A 19593-nucleotide genomic window follows, 5' to 3' on the forward strand; every position below is an offset into this window, starting at 1 on the left:
CTATTTAAAAAAATTCTAAAGTAGCTGCACTACTAGAATTTATAAATATACTTACTTGCTTTTCAAAGCTCTAAGCGTAGTAGGCTGTATACAATGTGTTGACCACGTAGTGTTGCCCAGATCATTGCAGATGGAGATGCTGAACCTGCCGTAGTTGGCTCTCACTATGTGGATGCTCGTCCCCTCCTCGCAAGAGATGCTCATTGAGGTGCCCTCACATCCGTACTCTGTCAGTCGCTCCTCTCGTCCTGAAACCAAAAAAATAACGTTAAGATTCTAAATATTGAATTTTTTTAGATTGGATACTCACACAACAAGTCAGGAATTCAAAGGGATAAAACAATGGAGGCTAAATTAATGTACTATGAAATAAATTATAGCTGCTGTATATTTATATTATTGGTGGAAAAGTTTTGATACTAAAGGTTTATACAACCCAATCCTGAGTAAATAAAAGTTTTTAAGCCAATGAATGAGATATCGATTTGGTAAAACTTTGGGGACCAGTGTAGTTTACGATCCAATGTTCCCTCCTTTTCTTCAAATGAATGTTCTAATATTTTCCTAGGAAAACTTCTGTCAATGAATCCTTTTTAAAAAATTCCAGTTTATTTTAACTGGCATGCCTGGAAGCAATAATTCTCACTATGACCCAAATAAAAAGGATACAAACATGTCCTTAGCAGTGCAGCTATATATGACGTTCACAATCTTATTGTAGTGTAAATAAAATCAAAAATAAGCGAAGGACGAACACACTAATAGTTGTAGAGTAGATGGATAATGAAACTGCAATCAAAAGGTACATTATGACATTAAAAGAGTTAATTTTCTACTTATTACAAATTATCAAGTAAAAACAAACGGGCTTGCCCTTAATTTAAGGTAGTCACGCTCCTTAAAGTTTAGACAAAAAGTGCATTTTAACTGTGGCAGTGTCAATCTTTGTTGATAACTCATGAATGAGCTCAGATAATGATTTGTATTTTTAAAAACAAAACTGAAAGCAGAGAGACAATGTTTGAAGTAAAAAAGTAAAATTGTTTCTAAATATCAATTGCTATAAACTATCAAACCATATTGACGTTTTTGATAACATTGTAATTGGAGCATATGAATGAAAATTATGATTTTATTTTTCTAACAGACTAAAAATATTTCAATGCATCAATTTTCCAATTCATGCTTTGCTTATAGAAGAAAACAAAATGTTTACTTATTAATTGATATTGAATAGCAAGTACGATTGTACCCATAAAGAGCTTTTTTTTTAAATGTGCAAAATAATATTTAGCAATCTAACTTTTAAGGTCTTTACAATTAAAAAGTAACCAAAAATGAAACATACAATATCTTTAGATAACCGTTAGATTATTGGATACTTTAATATACGTTAGTTATAGAGTAGTTACGTCACTAAGAATCTAACTTTTAACACTTTTGTTTGAAAGGGGAGATAAGAATTGAAAAAGAAGCTGATAGGAATAGAGTCAAATATATATTAGGAAGTCGTTTCTGATTTTTGACAGATATTTTTCTGATATTTTTAGCCCTAAAATAAAATCAGTTAATGATAGCTTTTAAGATAAAAAAAAACCTAGAATGAAAGGGATAAAAAAAATTTAATATTTGCATGAATAAAATAATGATTACAAATTATATTTTCTCTACAAATCGAGGAAGAAAATCAGATTATATTAGCTATTACTTTCTTTACTGATGAAAACAAAAATACATTATTGGCAGGCATATAGCAGGGATATAAAGGGATAAGACAATGGCCAATAAATTGATGGACATTGTTGGATGATATAAAAAATTATCCCTTCTGAAGATTACACTTAGTGGTTGAATCGTTTGGACACTAAAAATAATGAACCAACCAATCAAAATTCAATAAAGTCCCCAAAGTTGTTATCCCAACGAATAAGAAAGCGTTGTTATTAAACTTTAGCAACTAGTGTAACAAACAGCCAAATGTCCACTCACTCTCTGGGCATATAGTTTTTTTTTCGTAAATAAATTCTATCCTTTTTATACGTGGATAAAAAGTGGTAGCATTTTAACTTTTGGACCAACTTTTTTGACACGATACATGATTAACTTTGATCATTTTTTTTCCGCAGGCAATTTTTAATCATTAGGTAAGGACCTTTTTTAAGCCGTCGTTGTGTTAAAAATATTAATGTTAACTCTTTTGACTAAGTTGAAATAAAAGTGGTCATGCGTAAAAAATGAAGCCAAAATAAAGCTTTCCCTTTTAAAACATGCTTTAAATTATCTTTATATCTGCAGCCTACGTGAAAATGCTTTTATAAATTAACAGTTTGATTATTTTTTTACAATATGCCTTCGAAACCGATTAATATCCGCTGTATTAGAACCGGTTTTTAATCATACTGAAAAGTCATGTTCAGCATAGTATATAGACAGTTTACCACAAATATTCTAAATGAATCATAAAACTGGTTTTAACTTTATATTTTTTTTATTCTAATATCCGCGAACAGCTGTCTATAATACAATGTGATAAAAATTAAAATTAAATCAAGTAAAAAAAATTGTTTATTTAAATTCAAAGTTACTGAAAAACATATTTTAACATTTTATAAAAATGTATTTTTTCCAATGTAATTGTTCTTGTCTAGACTTCTAAAATTACTTTTTCAATGATTCTTCGTTCAAAGACTAAACAAATATATAGACACCAGGAAGGCAGGGGATATTAGGCTTTTCATTAAACTAGTCCCCAAAACCTTATATTAACGTTTACTTATTAGTTGGATTATCAATTTTGGGGACTAAATTTTGATTGGTTGGTCTATTAAGGTCAGTTTCCAAACGTTTTAACCACTAATTTTTATCTATAGAAGGGGTAATTTTGTGTTTCATCATTAAGGATTTACATCAATGTATCGGCCATTGTCTTATCCCTTTAGATCCCTGGTTTAAAGACTAAACGAATATATAGACACAGAATAATAAATAACAAAAACTTTGCGAAAATGTATCAAATGATCAAACTTTTTTTTTTTGGGGGGGGGGGTTGATTCTAAAAATACACCCCAAGAAATGATTAATTTAAATACATATTGTAATTAGAGCTTGGACTTTCAAGAAAATGACCTAAAACCTGCCCAAACCAATAATAGCCTTTTCTAATGGGTTTGAAAAAAAACAGTGTCAAAATTTTTTCACCGATAAGTTTATTTACATGAGGGGTAATTGTGTTTATCATCAATTTAACCCTTAAGACCCCTGATGAAAATGGAAAATAAAGAAAAATATACAAAAATTTACTATTGCAAAAAGTTGCGATATTTCACTTAGCAGGAATGTCAAAGTTTTTAATTTAATTTAGTTGAATTATTAATGGAGTTTGCGCCACACTTCGTAATTTAATTAATTGACACTCACAAAAAGGTGTTCCTCAAAAATATCGAGAAATAAAAACTCATTTTAGGCTATTTCAGTCAAAAGAAAAGTCGTTTATGAGATATTTTGTAACACCAAAACGTAAAGGTTTATTATTTAGACTTAAGATGAAATTTTCTTCTAGAAAGATTACGTTTCTTCCCATATATGTTATGAAAACTTCCGCGTTTCCCATAAAAAGCTTCACTAAAATTGAGAGCTGTATAATCAAGCAGTTCTTAATATCTCAAAGGACAGGCAGACGGACAGACATCATTATATTTTGCAGTATTGGCAGTATTGCAAAAACATAATTAAGCATAAATATGGAATGAGGCATAAGGCGATGAAATAATTAATGTATCTGATGAAAATATAGAAAAAAATTGTTAAGAGAGTCAATTAGTTTCAAGCATTTTATTTACATGTTGACAGATTTATGTACTTTTTTGCAAAAATAAGTGCATATTTAGAAATAATTAGATTTTATGCTTTTTATTCATTTAAAAAAGCAAATATAATTTTTTTTTAATTCGCCATGAACAAGTAAAGTAAACTAGTTAAAAAGACAGAAAAACCACATTTAAAGAGTATAAACCCATTAAAAATATTTTTAACAAATGAACCTTTTACAAATTAGATTTCTCTCTTGAAAAAATATTAATATAAAAATGTTAATAAAAAGATGGAAATATTGATATTGGCACCCAGTCTAGGAAACCAATTAACAGCTAATGGTCAATGAATACAGGCATTCATACAAAACACACAAATTTATAGAATAGTACAACAATTTTATCAAAAGGTGATAATAGTAGTGTACCAACTGTCAGACTTACCTAAAATAGTAATCAAAAGTTAGGTTATGTTTTTTGTGAAGTTATTTTTTGCTATTTTGTAAGTGATAATAAAATGATAGAAACATAAAAAAAAGAATGAAGGGAGATAAAGAGTGAGTGTGTTTGATAGAAATAGTAAGAGAGAGAGAAACAAGGACAATTATGTCTTTAAATAGCGCAGCAATAACAAACTGAAAACAGAGTTAAGAAGAAAATAACAGTAAATTGCTAAACAATAAGCATTAACTATCAATACTATTTTAAAAAGATATTAATGACAAAAGCATGCCAAAAGTAGTTAAAACAGAATATAAAATTTGGTAGGTGTTGTTAATAAAACACTGAATATGACAAAAAAAAATAATTCATATATGGAAAGACGTACGGACATACTCTTAATTAAAGAGAAACTGCGCAACTTTTAGAGAGTGATGGAAAAGAAAGAGGGCAAGATATAGATAGATATAGAAAACCTTTTTTGATATTTTGATAAAAAATCAGTTGAGATAAGCTTTTCAGATTGTTAAAGAGACCATTTAGGGCGCGTCCAAAATATCATGATTAGAAACTATAACAAGAATAACTATTTCCACAATTAGACAGCTAAGCAGTGACAGTATAAAGATTATTAGTCCTAAATATAAGCATTTTTCCAAGTTTTTATTTCTTTTCGCCATCCAAAACTAGAATAATTTAGAATACTATTTTTTAAAGCTTTTTGGACAATAGCATGCTGTAATTAATATGCTAAAGAAAAATTATGTTAGAAGTTAAAGTATTAAGCATTAGTTAAAATCAAAGAGCAGCCGCATTTTTTTTATAAAAGCATTGATATCGTTTCTCGTGATAAAAATCAAGTTTTAGCCTTTTTCATAACAAAATTTCGTGATTTAGCATATTCTAAAATATTAAATAAAAACTAAAATAAAGCAAAAAAATTTTATATTAACAAGGAGAATTATGAATATAAGTAACGTAGCTACTACAAAATTTGGATTTTAATGGAGAATTAACTGTTATGCAGTAAATTATTGAAAAACAATAATCCTTTTATATAAAATAGTAAGATGATTTTTTGTCTGTAGCTAATGATTTCGACAACTACTGAAAAGAGTTCTTTGTTTTAAGGAAGATTCTTATATGTTTCTGGATGATTTTAGGCCATTAATTTTTATATTAAGTTTGGTTTTAGGCTATTTTCCTGCTTCTTTACTCCTTTGAGTACAGATATCCTAGCAGTTTTCATAAAGCAAAACTGTAATATGAAAAATAAAGTAAATAAAACAAATTTTCTCTCCCCATTTAATTTTTCAGAAAATGTTTTATTTGAAATTCATGCATATTTCTGGAATAAATCATTCTTCAACTTTATTTAAACCAGGAACTTGGAGAATAAGTAAATTTTTTTCATTGTAGGAAATATAATATTGTAGTATTTTTTTTCTTTAAAAAGAAAAAAATAGAATATTTTTTACGTAATTATCATTAATCTCAGATTTTACAGGGGGAAAAAGGATGATTGACTATAAATTTTACTGGTCCCCAAAGTTTTAAAAGCACATAATCTACTTCGTTAGCTTAAAACTTTGAGTACATTTTAAAAATCATGATTGGATGGTACAATCCATTGGTGTTTAAAGGTTTCCACCAAAATTATAATCTTCAAAAATGGTTATTTTGTTCATTATATTTGGATGTGTACATTGAATGCACATCAATGTATCTTCCATTGTATTATCCCCTGGTTACCCTGCGTTATGAAAAGTATAATATTTGATGGCGGAGCTTTTTTGAAAATATCGCGGTTAAGTATTTATTATAACTATTCTTTTATCCAAAATTTAAAGACAAAGCCACTTGTCTGCATAGAATACTTATGTCTAGGATAAATCTTTATTTCATTGTATTTGAAAAGAGCAAATTTGCTTTAAAAATATACTACTAATATGTAACGCAATTCTAATAATGACTTTATAACTTCGCCGCCTACCATATCCGTAAACCTGAACATTGTTAATTAAATAAACATTTTCCTAAATCTAAGTCGTGATCTACCAATTTAATTCTATAAAAAAAAGATGTTAAGAGTTTGATTATCTTCAAATAGAAATTAATTCCTTTACTTGTCAAGAAGACAAAAAAAACAAGAAATAAAAACAGGTTTGTCCAAAAGTAGCATAGCAATGCAAATAACAACTATTTATCTACAAGTGGCTGTAGACAGTTAAAGAAAACTGCTGAACAGAGACCGTCTACTCGTCAGTATATAATCGGACAATTAAAGTAAATCAACAGAGGGGGAAGAAGTTAAATAACTGCGACCCAGTGGACCCTCTTCCGACTTTCAATGGGGTCTTTGAATATCAGCCAATGGCGTCGTAAAAATTAACACAGCCAAGTCGCCAAAAATAGCAGAAAGCAATTGGCTAGCAGACGAAAAGATCCCTAACACTGAATCCAGGTAGTTATCTAGATCATATATTTATACATATACTTTCATTGTCGGCCATACGAACATTCACTGGTAATAGAGTAGCTCCGCTACATAAAAAGTCATATTGCATTGCTTAGAAATTGAATTTCTACAACGGCACGACCAAAATGCTGTCTTTGTAAATGCATTCAACGATAGCATAGAAACAATGATGATTACTTCCAAAGTAAGCGTAGAGCATATAAAATAAAACTGATATAATGAAAATATTAGACCTAGTTCCAAAAATTTAAATTTAAAATTAAAAATTGTTCCCGTTGCCAAAAATGTAAAATAAATAACTGTTTGAAAAATTGCCATTCTTCCGTTGCAAAAAAAGAACATATCTTAAGAGCTTGACATAAAAATATAATCGATTAATAAATAGATCAATGAGGAGCTTGGCTACTAAAAAGGCAAACAAAGGCCGAACATCAATCATATAATAAGTTTTGCATAAATTCTAAATACACTTCTTACCATTCTTCTACTCGACAAATGACAACAATTCTGCATGGGGGTTTAATCTGGAAATTTTAAAGTGTTAATTTTTTTTCAATATACACAAATTAAAATTTCCAGTATAGCCATAACTGTTTTTATTGGAGAAGTTCATCGCTCATTAATTCTCAAAAAGACACACAAAAATTTTTAAGTTGCTTTTTTGAAATTTAAACCTTAATATTACACTAAAATGGCATTCGATTACTTGTACTATTTCTTCTACTAGATTGCTATTTTCTTAGTATTTTTAGAATGCGCCCCCCTATTTTGGCGACAATGATGATAAAAATGACTTTCTTCTATGACACGCCTTTGTTCCATTGCAATGATGGTCAAAGACAAAATAATTTTCAAGCAAAATTGATTTCTTAAGAATTTTGATGAAATGCTCGAAATGGATAAATTATTCAAAATTTTGATGCAATAATCGATATATTATAACTTGGATGTTGCACCAGAATTCTAATAAAGTGGCTAAAGTTGGCTAAAAAATAACAAGACCACCAAACCAACCTCTGTACACCATTCCCTCCCCTCTCACTGGATGAACGAACTGACCAATAAATGATAAGGTTAGCAACCAAAATTGAAGACAAATTTTCCCCTGTCAATATAACCTCCAAACTTTACCCTTTATACTTTACCCTAACAGAAAATGTTAAATGGCCAATGAAGCTACTTGTCCCTACTATCAGTTTTGCTTAATAAACAAAAACAAAACATACATTTAATAAAAAGTATGCCAAAAACGCCTCTCAAATCACGTCTTAAATTTTTGTATGGTTTTTACACCCATGGTAGTTAGTTATGATTGATACTTTAGTAAAAGTTGGTATGGACGGATAAGACAATGGACAATAAATTATTGATTCCTAAGATTCTGGATAGCTGGAAATTGTTGAAGCTTGAATTTCAAGTTAAATTTAAAGACTTATAAATTGGCATCTAACATTTCTTTACTGAATATTATTTATTAAACACTCATTATTCTTCTATTCTGTAAAATGTAAGTATATTTATCATGCTTAGGGTTAAAAGTCATGACTGTAAAAAGAAAGATGATCATTTTATTTATTCACCTTGTATTTTATTCTTGTAAACATAGCCCTTAATCCAGCTAATGCCAACAACGAAAAAAAATCAAAAAAATCACGAAACTTACATGTGATTTTCAGCTGTCGTTTGGGGGCAACGCATAGTAAAATTGACGACCTTTTTACCTGACCCCCAAATATTATTTTAGAATTATATCGCTTGTTGTCTATACCTTATTCCGGCTTTTAATCTTGGTTTTTTTTTATTACATATTATATATTTGTTAAATCAAAATGATGTCGATATAAAGCATGTCGAAAATATAACAACAAAATACTTCTATGTTTAATAGGATACATTTATACAATATGACCTTCACTAGATGCAAGGGTAGAAAATTCAGTTACATAAATTTTCTAGATATGAAAATATGGAAAGCAAGAGAGAGAGAAATGGAAAAATTTTAAGTTACATTTGATTTTCGTATAAAATTTTGATTTGCTCGCTTTAGATAAATTTGATTAAAGTAAAAGCATATTTTTAAAGTTAAGCTTCGTTTTAATCATTTATGTTCTACACTTTGCGAATTTTAATTTCAATTACATTTCATTATTGCAACTACATTAATCTTATCCTATTGTATAAAGTGGTAAGGTTTTTATATGAAGCTTCAGATTTCAATAACAACCGAACCAATTGAGTTCTTAATCCAAGGGAAGCTTTGCAAAGGTCGAGGGGTGGTTTAATGCTATTTTATTATTTAGATTCAATTCCTGTGATGGTTTTATGCTATCTTTCTTTCCATCGCTCCCCCTTCGCATACAGAGGTAGCTGGACAAAGTGTCTTAAAAAATCAGCCTTTTGACGTCATAAAAAGAAGGGAATATCCATTTCTTTTTTAGGAGTTTTCTTTCCCACTTCTCCTCTCATCTCCCTCATTTAAATTACGTCACATGGCTGATTTTTGAGGCACTTTGTCCAACTCACAGGATCACATGATATTTAGCCCCAAGTTGTCATTCCAGGGACCCTCATCATATCCAAGGTGGCAACACATACGAGGTGTCAAAATCTAGGAAGTGGACCCAACAAACCCACCCTTTACCACTTCACATCAGCCAGGGGTATGTTTGTACAAAACAGTTAACATTTTGTGTAAAAATTTAGATGAATGAACCCAGAAAACGACAACCCTTAGATGAGGTATGATATCTAAAACCATCTAATCTGCCTTCAACAGTTCAACTTTAATTGTTTTAATTATTTTCTTTGTTGACAACAATAAAAGCATGATTATGTAAAAAAAATGTTGCAATAAAGATTTATCTGGACTTTCAAAATTGTTTTAGGCACTTTAGTTTTTTCCCAGGCTTCATTTCTACCTCTATGATTATGATTCATACTGCCCAAAAAAACACTTTTAATAATTAGCAACTTTGGTTTCACACCCCAGCTAAGCTCTCGCCTCGCCTCCCAACCCACCCAGCACAAACTGGGAACGATTCGTCAAAAGTAACAAATTAGTATGAATGAGTATTAGAAGCTACACAAGATACTTGTCATAGTCGAACGCTTTTTCGCGCCGTTTTTTGCCAGAAATATCTTTGCAAAACTAGCGGGAGGCCTTTGGGATAAAAGTGTTTCCTAAAACCCGCAAATAATATTGTTGCATCAAGAGACTGGTTAAGTATTTTAATATTAAAATACAACTATATTCAGAGAGAGGGGGGACAATAGGCTGTTTATTACACCAGTCCCGAAAGATTTATAATAACTTTTTCTTGTTCGATGGCTTAACAACCTTGGGGACTTTGAAAAATTTTGATTGGTTGCTTTATTAAGTTGAGTGTTCAAATGCTTTAACCACTAATTTTAATCTAAAGAAGGGGATATTATGTGTATCTTCGTTGGGATGTAAATCAATTTATCGGCCAATGTCTTATACCTTTAAATCAGTGAACTATATTGCTCTGTATACATTAGGTCTCAAGATATGTTGATTTAATAACAGCAAAAATTAAACATTTTAAATTTGGCTAAAATATTTTATTGTTCTGTAATGTATGACAATAATATTGAAAATGATGAGCTAGGCATTTCTTATGAACCATTTCAACTTGGGTTTGGTCTTCAAAAACATTTGAATATGAGTCTTAAAACATTAATTCAAGTTCAACAAGGGTTAGATACTTAAAAACATTTACAAAAACCATTAGAATATAATTATGGCCTAAAATAATAGTTCAATCCTAATATGGGTTGGATACTCAAAAATATTAAGGTTTAGTTAGCGATGGACAATTAGGTCAAGTTTGCTATGTGTTGGATGCTTTTTTATTTATATTTTAAAAGTTATATGGTACAGTCATAAAAGGATTAAAAGCTGTAACCCACCTTTTTGCAACGACTAGCGAGTCTAAGAAACTAGATTATGTAAAACTATAATATAAAAATTTCCACAAACCCTAAACTAAGAAACTTAGCACATGAGAGGGAAAACCTTTTTTCATTTGTGAATTATTACTTATTTGAATCTCTGTTTAGTAATGGCTTGTTTCTCAGGGAGTAGACATTTCAAGATGTATATGACTTTTCAATAATAATAGTTATTATCGCATCGTATTATAGATAGCTTCCCGCGGATAGAAATATACATTAATTCTAGTTTTGATGGCCCAGAGTGGCTGAAGTGGTATAAATTTAATGATTTTTTTATTTTATTATTCGTGAAAAAAACGGCTCCTAACCAGTTGTAATCTAAAACAGTTTGAAAGCTATACGGGAAATACATTTACAATACTCTGTACCTAATTCCGGACCATCCCAATAAATCTTTGGCTTATCCCTCTAGATCCCTGTAGTAAAGGAGAGGTAGGTATTCTAGATATGATTTATGAGTGGTGAACACTTATTTATGGCATTTTAAAGCACATACAACATTTAGTCTCTAACTCACACACACACACACAAAAAGTCATACCATTTATTTGCAAGATGTTAAAGCAAAAGACATAAAAAACTAAGCCAAACAATTACAGATGAGAAAAAATGCCCTTCTGTTCTTAAAATATGATATTCGACAGTTACTTTTGACTGGCGAAGAAGTAGGAAGCAAAACAGATTTTCTGTACAAGGATTTTTTTCCAAATCTCTGTTAAATTCTTGTAAAACTTACCTAAATAATAGAATATAATTAATACAAATGTTACATGGTTAAAACAAAAAAGGATTTTGCTAGTTTTATTTATTGTGATTATTGTATAAATGTTAAAAGCACACGAGCTAAAAGGTTTGGGGGTTTGTTTCTAGAGACGTGTCATAGCAAATTATCACAGTTGAATCAAAGCTTAAAATAAAGTTGAACAGTAGTGTATTATGAGTTAAAATTAAGACTTTAGGACAAAGGATAAACCTTGGTTAGGTTAAAGGGTCGTCATATTAATTTTTTAGCAACATTAGTCTTATTTTTAATGCATGATTTAAAATAATATGCATGATCTTGCAAGGTCTATTACTTAAACCAAGGATTCAGATGGAAATGGCGTAATAGCTGTAAGTAATTGTAACTAATTGCGAAGTAACTTAGATGTATTGACAAAGAATTTTATACGTTTGTGTCGACCGACTAAATGATACATTTATGGACAATTTTTTACTGGACAGACATACAATAGTTATTGAGTTTCTTCCGCTTCCAAAAAAGAAAATTTAACATAAAAGACCAAAAATGTTAATAACACATTATACATGACAATAACCTACTATACACTGTCGATTTATACATATAAAAAAATGGTCAAAAAAAGAAAAAGTTTTTCATCCACATAATTGCCCCCTTAGCCTCAAAAAGAACAAAATTCCTTAGAATCAGAAAATTTTAAAATTTGAAGCTTGGATAATTCTAAATTGCCCCCAAAATTTGTGGAGAAACTTTCTTTTAATTAACATCCTAGGTGTTGAAAGAATTTGCAAAAAAAAACTTTATAGAAATTTGGTGGCTTGCTGAAATAATTTTTGTTTTTTAGGTTTTAAGAAAAATAGTTTTAATTAGAATTTAACAAGGATGACAACATCCATAAAAGCGAAGCTCTGAAACGGTAGGACAAACGGACATTAACACTTGTATAATGTCAGAACTGAATAATCAGAATGCGAATGTATAAGAGTCAAAGCAAAATTGTAAATAAATTTGTTGAAAAACTGCTTGATACAGGATAATGATTATGGACATACTTACATTTTTAGGACTTGATTATAGAGTTGCTTCGCTGATAATATTGTACTTTGTTGTCCCAGGAATCAGTATACCAAAAATCAGACCAATCGGATAATTAGGTCACATACAAATTTGTTGTTAAAAATGTAAAAAAAATCAACATGTTTAAAATGGACGTACGGACATTCTGGACATTCTGACATAGATTTGCTACGCTTTGTAACTCGTACCTAACTATTACAGGAATCACCATGCAAAATTTAAAATCGATAGGACAATTCTAACATGCCTAAATTAACGAAAAAAGCTATTTAAAAAAGTAAAAAAAATCAACATGTTTAATATGGACGTACGGACATTTTGGTAATGATTATAGAGTTGCTACGCTTTCTAAATCGTACCTAACTACTAAAGGAATCACCATGCAAAATTTGAAATCAATAGGACAATTCTAACATGTCTAAATTAACGAAAAAAGCTATCCGTGACGGACGGACGGACGTACGGACGGACGGACGTACGGACGGACCGACCGACCCAAATTATAGAAAAGCTTCGCTTTTAAAAATGATATTTAAGTAACGCAGCAAGTATATCGTGATAAAATTAATAAACTAAATTATTGCTATTTTCAAATTTACACCTACCCCCCCCCCCCCCCCCATTACCAAACTAGCGTTGAATCAGACTCTTACAAAGCTCCCCTGTAAACTTTTAACCATTTAGAATAACAGTTTTCGAGATCTTAATTTACACATTTGAATATTTAGTTATTTGAAACACAGCTTTTAAAACCACATATATTTTGAAAACTTAAAATTTTGTAGCAAAATTTTGGCAGGTAACTTTCTTTACTGCCAATATACTGTCAGTATGATTTAAACTGCCAAATAATTGAAGGAAAAACTGCTGGAGTGGGTGAGATGGATAGCTTTGCAATCAAATCAAGGATTTGTTACTTAAAGAAGGAAACTATAATCATAAGGGATAAGACAATGAACAAGTTTTTGAGCCAATAAATGAGAGATTGTGTGTCTAAATAAGCTAGTTGACCAGTAAAATTTACCTTACAGTGTTCGCTCCCTGTTATTTTAACAAATAAAAAGATTTAAGGAATATTTTTTTCCTATCCATCAACTTTTATAGTATTTATTATTTGGATAAACCTGTAGTTTTTGTACCCATAGATATTTATTCCCTGAAAATGAGCAACACAGCTGCGAATTGGAGCGTAAGCAAATTGGTAATTGCCCCCCTCAAATACTTTCAACCCCTCCAACCCCACCCACCCAGCCCCATTTCTTAAAATTGGTAATTGCCCCTTAATACGTAATGCCAACTTGATACATGTAAACCCCCTCCCCCCCTCAGATGATTTGGAAAGATTTTCTTAATTTTATATAGTAGATAGAGGTTTCTATTTTATAGCTCAACTTGTGTTCTATGCATTCTACGAAAGTTGCATATTTTTTTCTTGAATAACTATCTCTATCCCTGCGGATTCTAAGATACCTAAACCTAATAATATGTAGTCATTGGCTGCCTTTGGGCAACCGGCACACATACAACATGGGGCTTTTACATGCTTGCAGGAATAAAGTTTATACGAAATCAGGAAGAGACAATTTTAAGTTAAACGACGAGTTTTATATTTTTATAGATTTATAAAATGAATTGATATAAAAGTGGGATTTAGTAATGCTTATAATGATTGCATAGGCATAATCTTTATTTTAAAACATTTTATAATTTCAAGCTATGTAATTAAAAGTAATCTGTTGCAGTCTTAAAAGAACACTTAACTTAAAATTTATACCCACTTAAAAAGTAACAATTTTTTTTAAAATTAAAAAATATTTTTTGTAATAATTTCATTTGCTTATTTCGTTATTAGTATCTTATTATTATTATGATTTATTAAATTTTGCTTTATACCCACAACATTACTGTTCTTTTAGTCAGCATTATTATTGCTGCGCTTTATATGGATATCATTCATTATTACCCTTGTTTGAATTTTAAAATAAATTTGTTATTGTAAGATGACATTCAGATTAAATCAATCATCTAATTAAATTTAATAAATAAATTCAATAAATTAAAACGCATATGCAGTCAGGGATCTAAAGGGATAAGACAATGTACATTTCCGACCCTAATGATTATACACAAAATTACGCCTTCTGTAGATTACAATTAGAGGTTAAAACGTTTGGACACTCAACCAAAAATCAAAAATCATCAAATTTTCCCCAAAGTTTTTAAGCAAACGAATAAGAAAACGTTATGATAAATCTTTGGGGACTAGTGTAATAAACAGCCCATGTCCCCTCCCTCCCTGATATGCAGTATTGTAAGGGATTTAGCACATGAAGAAAAACTGACTTACAGCCAAAAATAAGATACTTATAGGCTAAATATTTGAATTCCGTACAAAATGGATGAACTATTTCTCAATTTCATTGGAAGAAAAGTTTAATTAAATCTTATTCTATAGGTAATTCTTTTTTGATAATCTTTATGCCTAATTCTGTATAAAATATATTTAATATAAATCTATAATTAAGTTATATTAATGTGTTGAAATATAGAAATGTATAACACATTGAGAGGATATATCCCATTAATCGCCTATGGAGTAGCTAAAACCTCCCTCTCAAAGTTTTTTTCTTCTCAGATATCCTCTTGAAAATCTTTATAGGCATTTAAACATACAATGTAAGCCATGTAATAAATAACCATTAAAAGAAGCTTAGACGTTAGATAACAAATAAAAAAAAATAAAAGACAATCAAATTACAGATGAAAACTTCAGACATCAATCTCAAATAGCAGCTAAATTAATAAAAAATAAACCTAATGGGGTTACGAAGTGAATGACAGTAACGGATTAAAGGGGGGTTTGAGAGGTCCTATTCCAATTTGAAAGATACTACCCATTGTGTTGCTTCGAATGCCAATCTTGAATTTAAACTAGTTAACATCATATTTACACAGATTTAGATGAGTATACCCAAAATGATTTTTTGACAAAAAAGAAATATATTTATTGTTTTACAGGGATAAGACAATGGCCGATAAATTGGTGTATATCCCTAATGATGATACAACAAAATTACCCAATCTGTAGATTACAATAAATGGTTGAAACGTTCAGACACTCAACTTCATGAATCAACCAATCAAAATTCAATTAAACTATGGGGACTAGTGTAATAAAAAGCCTAATGTCAACTCCCTCCCTGATTGTTTAAACACTTTAAAGGAATATCCAGCGAAAATTAAAGGATTTTAGAACACATATCCCCTTCTTTGATTGCTATATATACTACGATATTGTTATTATGATGTTCTGAATTATAATATCTAATCAAACTATGAAGCAATTCAAATACAGATATACACAAGTAATTTAACAAGGACAACTAAGCAGAGAATGAAATTTATTTCACTAGTCCCCAAAGTTTTACAATAATGTTTTCTCATTCAATGGTTTAACAACTTTGGGGACTTTTACTGAATTTTTATTGGTTGGTTGGTGTCCAAACGTTTCAACCACTAATTGTATCGACACAAGTGGTAATTTTGTGTATAGTCAAAGGGGATGTATCGGCCATAGGGGATTTATCGGCCATTGTATTATCCCTTTAGATCTCTGATTATATATTGAGAAAGTCATAATTGATTACATACGTGTACATAGTGTGTAAAGGTTTGTTGACTGATTTTTATACAATATTATGGACAACTTATATAGTAGCTGTGCTCCAATATATATGTATATTCTTGTAATATATGCAATATACACAAACACATCTTGTATTTCAACTTGTTAAGCTATATACAACTTAAATTATAATTATTTACTAAGTATATTTGCGATAACTTTTATTTAATGAAATTTTCCAATTTTTAACATGTACAAAACGGCCTGCTTAATTGCTTCAAGATCCATGTCAGATCTATATAGGAAATAAATGTCTATAAACGAGCTCAAATTTTCCAAGGAATATTTGTTTAAAACTCATAGTGCTCCAATAATCCATAATAAACTCTCATTGCCCAGAACGATAAGACCCATTATTTTACTTTATTAAAAATAAATTCCTTTTTTTAATTTCATGTTGCTATTTACCTTATATCAATGTATTTAATTTCTAATCATAAAAAAGAAAATTTAGATTTATAATATAATAAATTTAAGAAAACTCTATTTTAAAAGAATTCGATTGTGGCGACACTTTGTGTGTTCAAATATCAAACTAAAATTGTAATCATCATCATTAACCCTTTGGTGATGGTAATGTAAAGAAAAAAATATAATTTAAAAAATCTTTTTAAAATCATTTAGATTATTAAATATTTACTTTCTTTTAGATAGTAATGCCGGGTGAGGAAAATAGATTTATTGAGAAATAGATATGCATATAGAAAACTAGCCAATAGGGAGATAATTATATCGAGCCAACTCTAGTATTTCATATATTATCAATTTATCTGATACTAAAGTAGAAGGTTGTTTGTCCGTTTGTTACTTTTAATCTAGTAAACGGGTTGTGTCGATTTTTGGCATAAGCAAGGCTTTAATAATTATTATTTATGAATTGTCTGATTCTTATACTTCGACTTTTGTCGAGTTTTTAGATATAGCTACCCCAAATTGTTTAACAGAGTAAGCTTCATTTTTTGGAATGTTGTCATTTCAAATCAATTCAATTTTTAAAAATCATCGATCAAATTGACAAAAAATCCACCAAAATCTTGAAATTATCTACCTATCCTTACATTCCCTGAAATTATTGGACCACACACTCGAACAAAGTTTTCTGCGAGGAAAATTGCAAATTGGTTTCATTAAAGCTTGGCCGTTCCTAGAGACTCTAAGTTGATATCATATAACTGTACAATTTGAAGCAGTTGCAGTAAAAAGTATGCTGTAATTTTATTGTATTAATCATAATAGAACCAGGTTTATATTGAACAATAGTCAGGACACGCGTCTAAAGAACCAGGATAATGTTAGAAAGGTTTTACCATAAAAAGGAAAAGTATAGAAAATTTCAAATCTTTAGGTTTTCAACATATTTCAAAATTTTCTACTGTTATTATATCAAGGTAAGACTTAACTTAAATAATAATGTCTTTAATGCAGTATTCCTTATAAAAAAGTATCAGGATCTGTGTGTGTGTGTGTGTGTGTGTATACCTGTATCGAAGGATACTGGGAAGGTATATAGCTATATTGAGGACGATACCAAAACCCTCCCAAGAGAAATTACCATGAATCCGTAAACTAGCTCTGCCTAGTTATTTTTTGGTAAACAGCTGAACTTAACATAGACTGCAAAGAAAATATTTTACTTGCCCTTAGAGGCCTATAGGGGCGTAGCTGCTAGTAACGATAATAATGCAGTTTTTTTAAATAAAAAATAAAGACCTGGAAACTGATACAAAATACATTTTTCAAAACATGACTCAAATCTTAAATATCTATTGTAAAAAAACACTTGATTTAGAAGCTTTTTGTCTGAACAAAATTAATTTAAAAATCCATTTGTAAAGACGAAGTAGGCATTCAATTATTTGTGTCATTCCAATTTCAACAATAATTACTATATACATTAGTTAAAGCATTCACCAGTGGGGAGTTTGGGTGGACTCTTGTGTAGTTAAGAAGTGAATCAGAATTTAATAATTTTCCTATTTGGCAATTATTATATAGCCTCAACAATTTGATTTAATTTTTCTTAACAGTAAAATATTCTTTTGTGGGATGGGGGAATTATTTACAGGGTCATTTTTCAATGGGGGTGACATGACCCTCCCTCAATACAACTATTAACCATTCAAGGGCATATAAGGAACTTCCCTGTCAAGGAGAATCAATCGGTCGATTGGTTATGTGATATATAACTCATAAAGATGTGCTATTAAAAAAAGTAACTATCGACTATACTGGATTCAATTCAATTCCCCAACTATTCAGAACAACGGTAAAAACTATTAGAAAAAGATTCTCAATATATTGTCAAAATGACCTGAAAATTTAGACATTTATTTTTAAAGCTTTTCAATTTAAAAGTAATTTTTAACTGTTCTTATTTGCCATAACAACATATTTTAGTAATGGATATTAATGCTTATTTCATATGTTTTAGTTGAAAGAAAAGTGGCTTAAATAAACATAGATATATCCTATAGAATAGCCGCACTTCTAAAATTAAAAGACCAAAGGTACGCTTTAAGCTATAGAAAATCTACACAACTAAAAATTGAAGTAATTGTTTTCAAACATCAATTAAGACTTTAGGAGAATAGTTATTTATAGCATCGTACTAAAAACAGCTTTCCGCGGACATAAAAATGTACAGTTATAAGATTAAAACCAGTTTTGTTAGACCCGACATCCCGAAGGCACAGGCTAAAAAACTAGTTTTAATTTAAGATTGTACATTTTTATATAATGCGATACATGATTTTTAAGTAGGGCTTAGAACTGATTCTAATCTAGCGGACATTAATCGGTTTCGAAGCAATACTGAAAAATAATTATTTTTTGAATAATATATTGAGGAATAATGTTTGTGCTTGAAAGAAACAAGATAAATGGTCATTACAGTTACACACATATTGTAAAACATGGATAGATATCAAGAAAAAATTTTTTTTGGACAGAACAGTCAAGATTAAAACAATAAAAGCAGAGATGTGGAAGGAAAAATACGTCTATTATCCATTGCTTTTTTAGGGGTTTTCTTTCCAACTTCTCCTGTCATCCCTCCTTTTCAGACGTATTTTTATGACGTCACACATGACACTTTTATGAATGAGACAACATCAAGGTTTGGGTCTCCAACACTTGTCGTAGTGTGTCACCCGACACACACCAGTAGCACGTGGGGAACTGTTCCAGGTACTTGCATTTCTGTAAATCTTTACAGGTACTTACCTAAAATAAATAATTGATTTAATTGATTGATTGATTTTTTCTACATGAAGTATTATTATACAAACATAAAAAGGATGATTCGATGGAAACTGTTATTTTTATAGTATGCAATTTAGAGTCAAGTTATAATAGCGAAAAACTAGAAGTAGAATTATTTTTCGTC

General features: G+C 29.9%; 1 protein-coding gene across 1 annotated transcript in view; it reads right to left on the bottom strand.

Annotated features, from left to right (window-relative positions):
* The window catches only part of LOC145313924 (latrophilin Cirl-like), a 42382-nt gene that overhangs the window by 15778 nt on the left and 7011 nt on the right, over positions 1 to 19593 (bottom strand). Inside the window, exon 2 of the mRNA XM_080153578.1 lies at positions 56 to 248. Coding sequence (XP_080009704.1) covers positions 56 to 248 — 193 coding nt within the window. The remainder of the gene's footprint in view (positions 1 to 55; positions 249 to 19593) is intronic.

Source organism: Acartia tonsa, chromosome 3 (assembly GCF_053477335.1).
Source record: "Acartia tonsa isolate MP-2025a chromosome 3, ASM5347733v1, whole genome shotgun sequence".
Lineage (NCBI taxonomy): Eukaryota > Metazoa > Arthropoda > Copepoda > Calanoida > Acartiidae > Acartia > Acartia tonsa.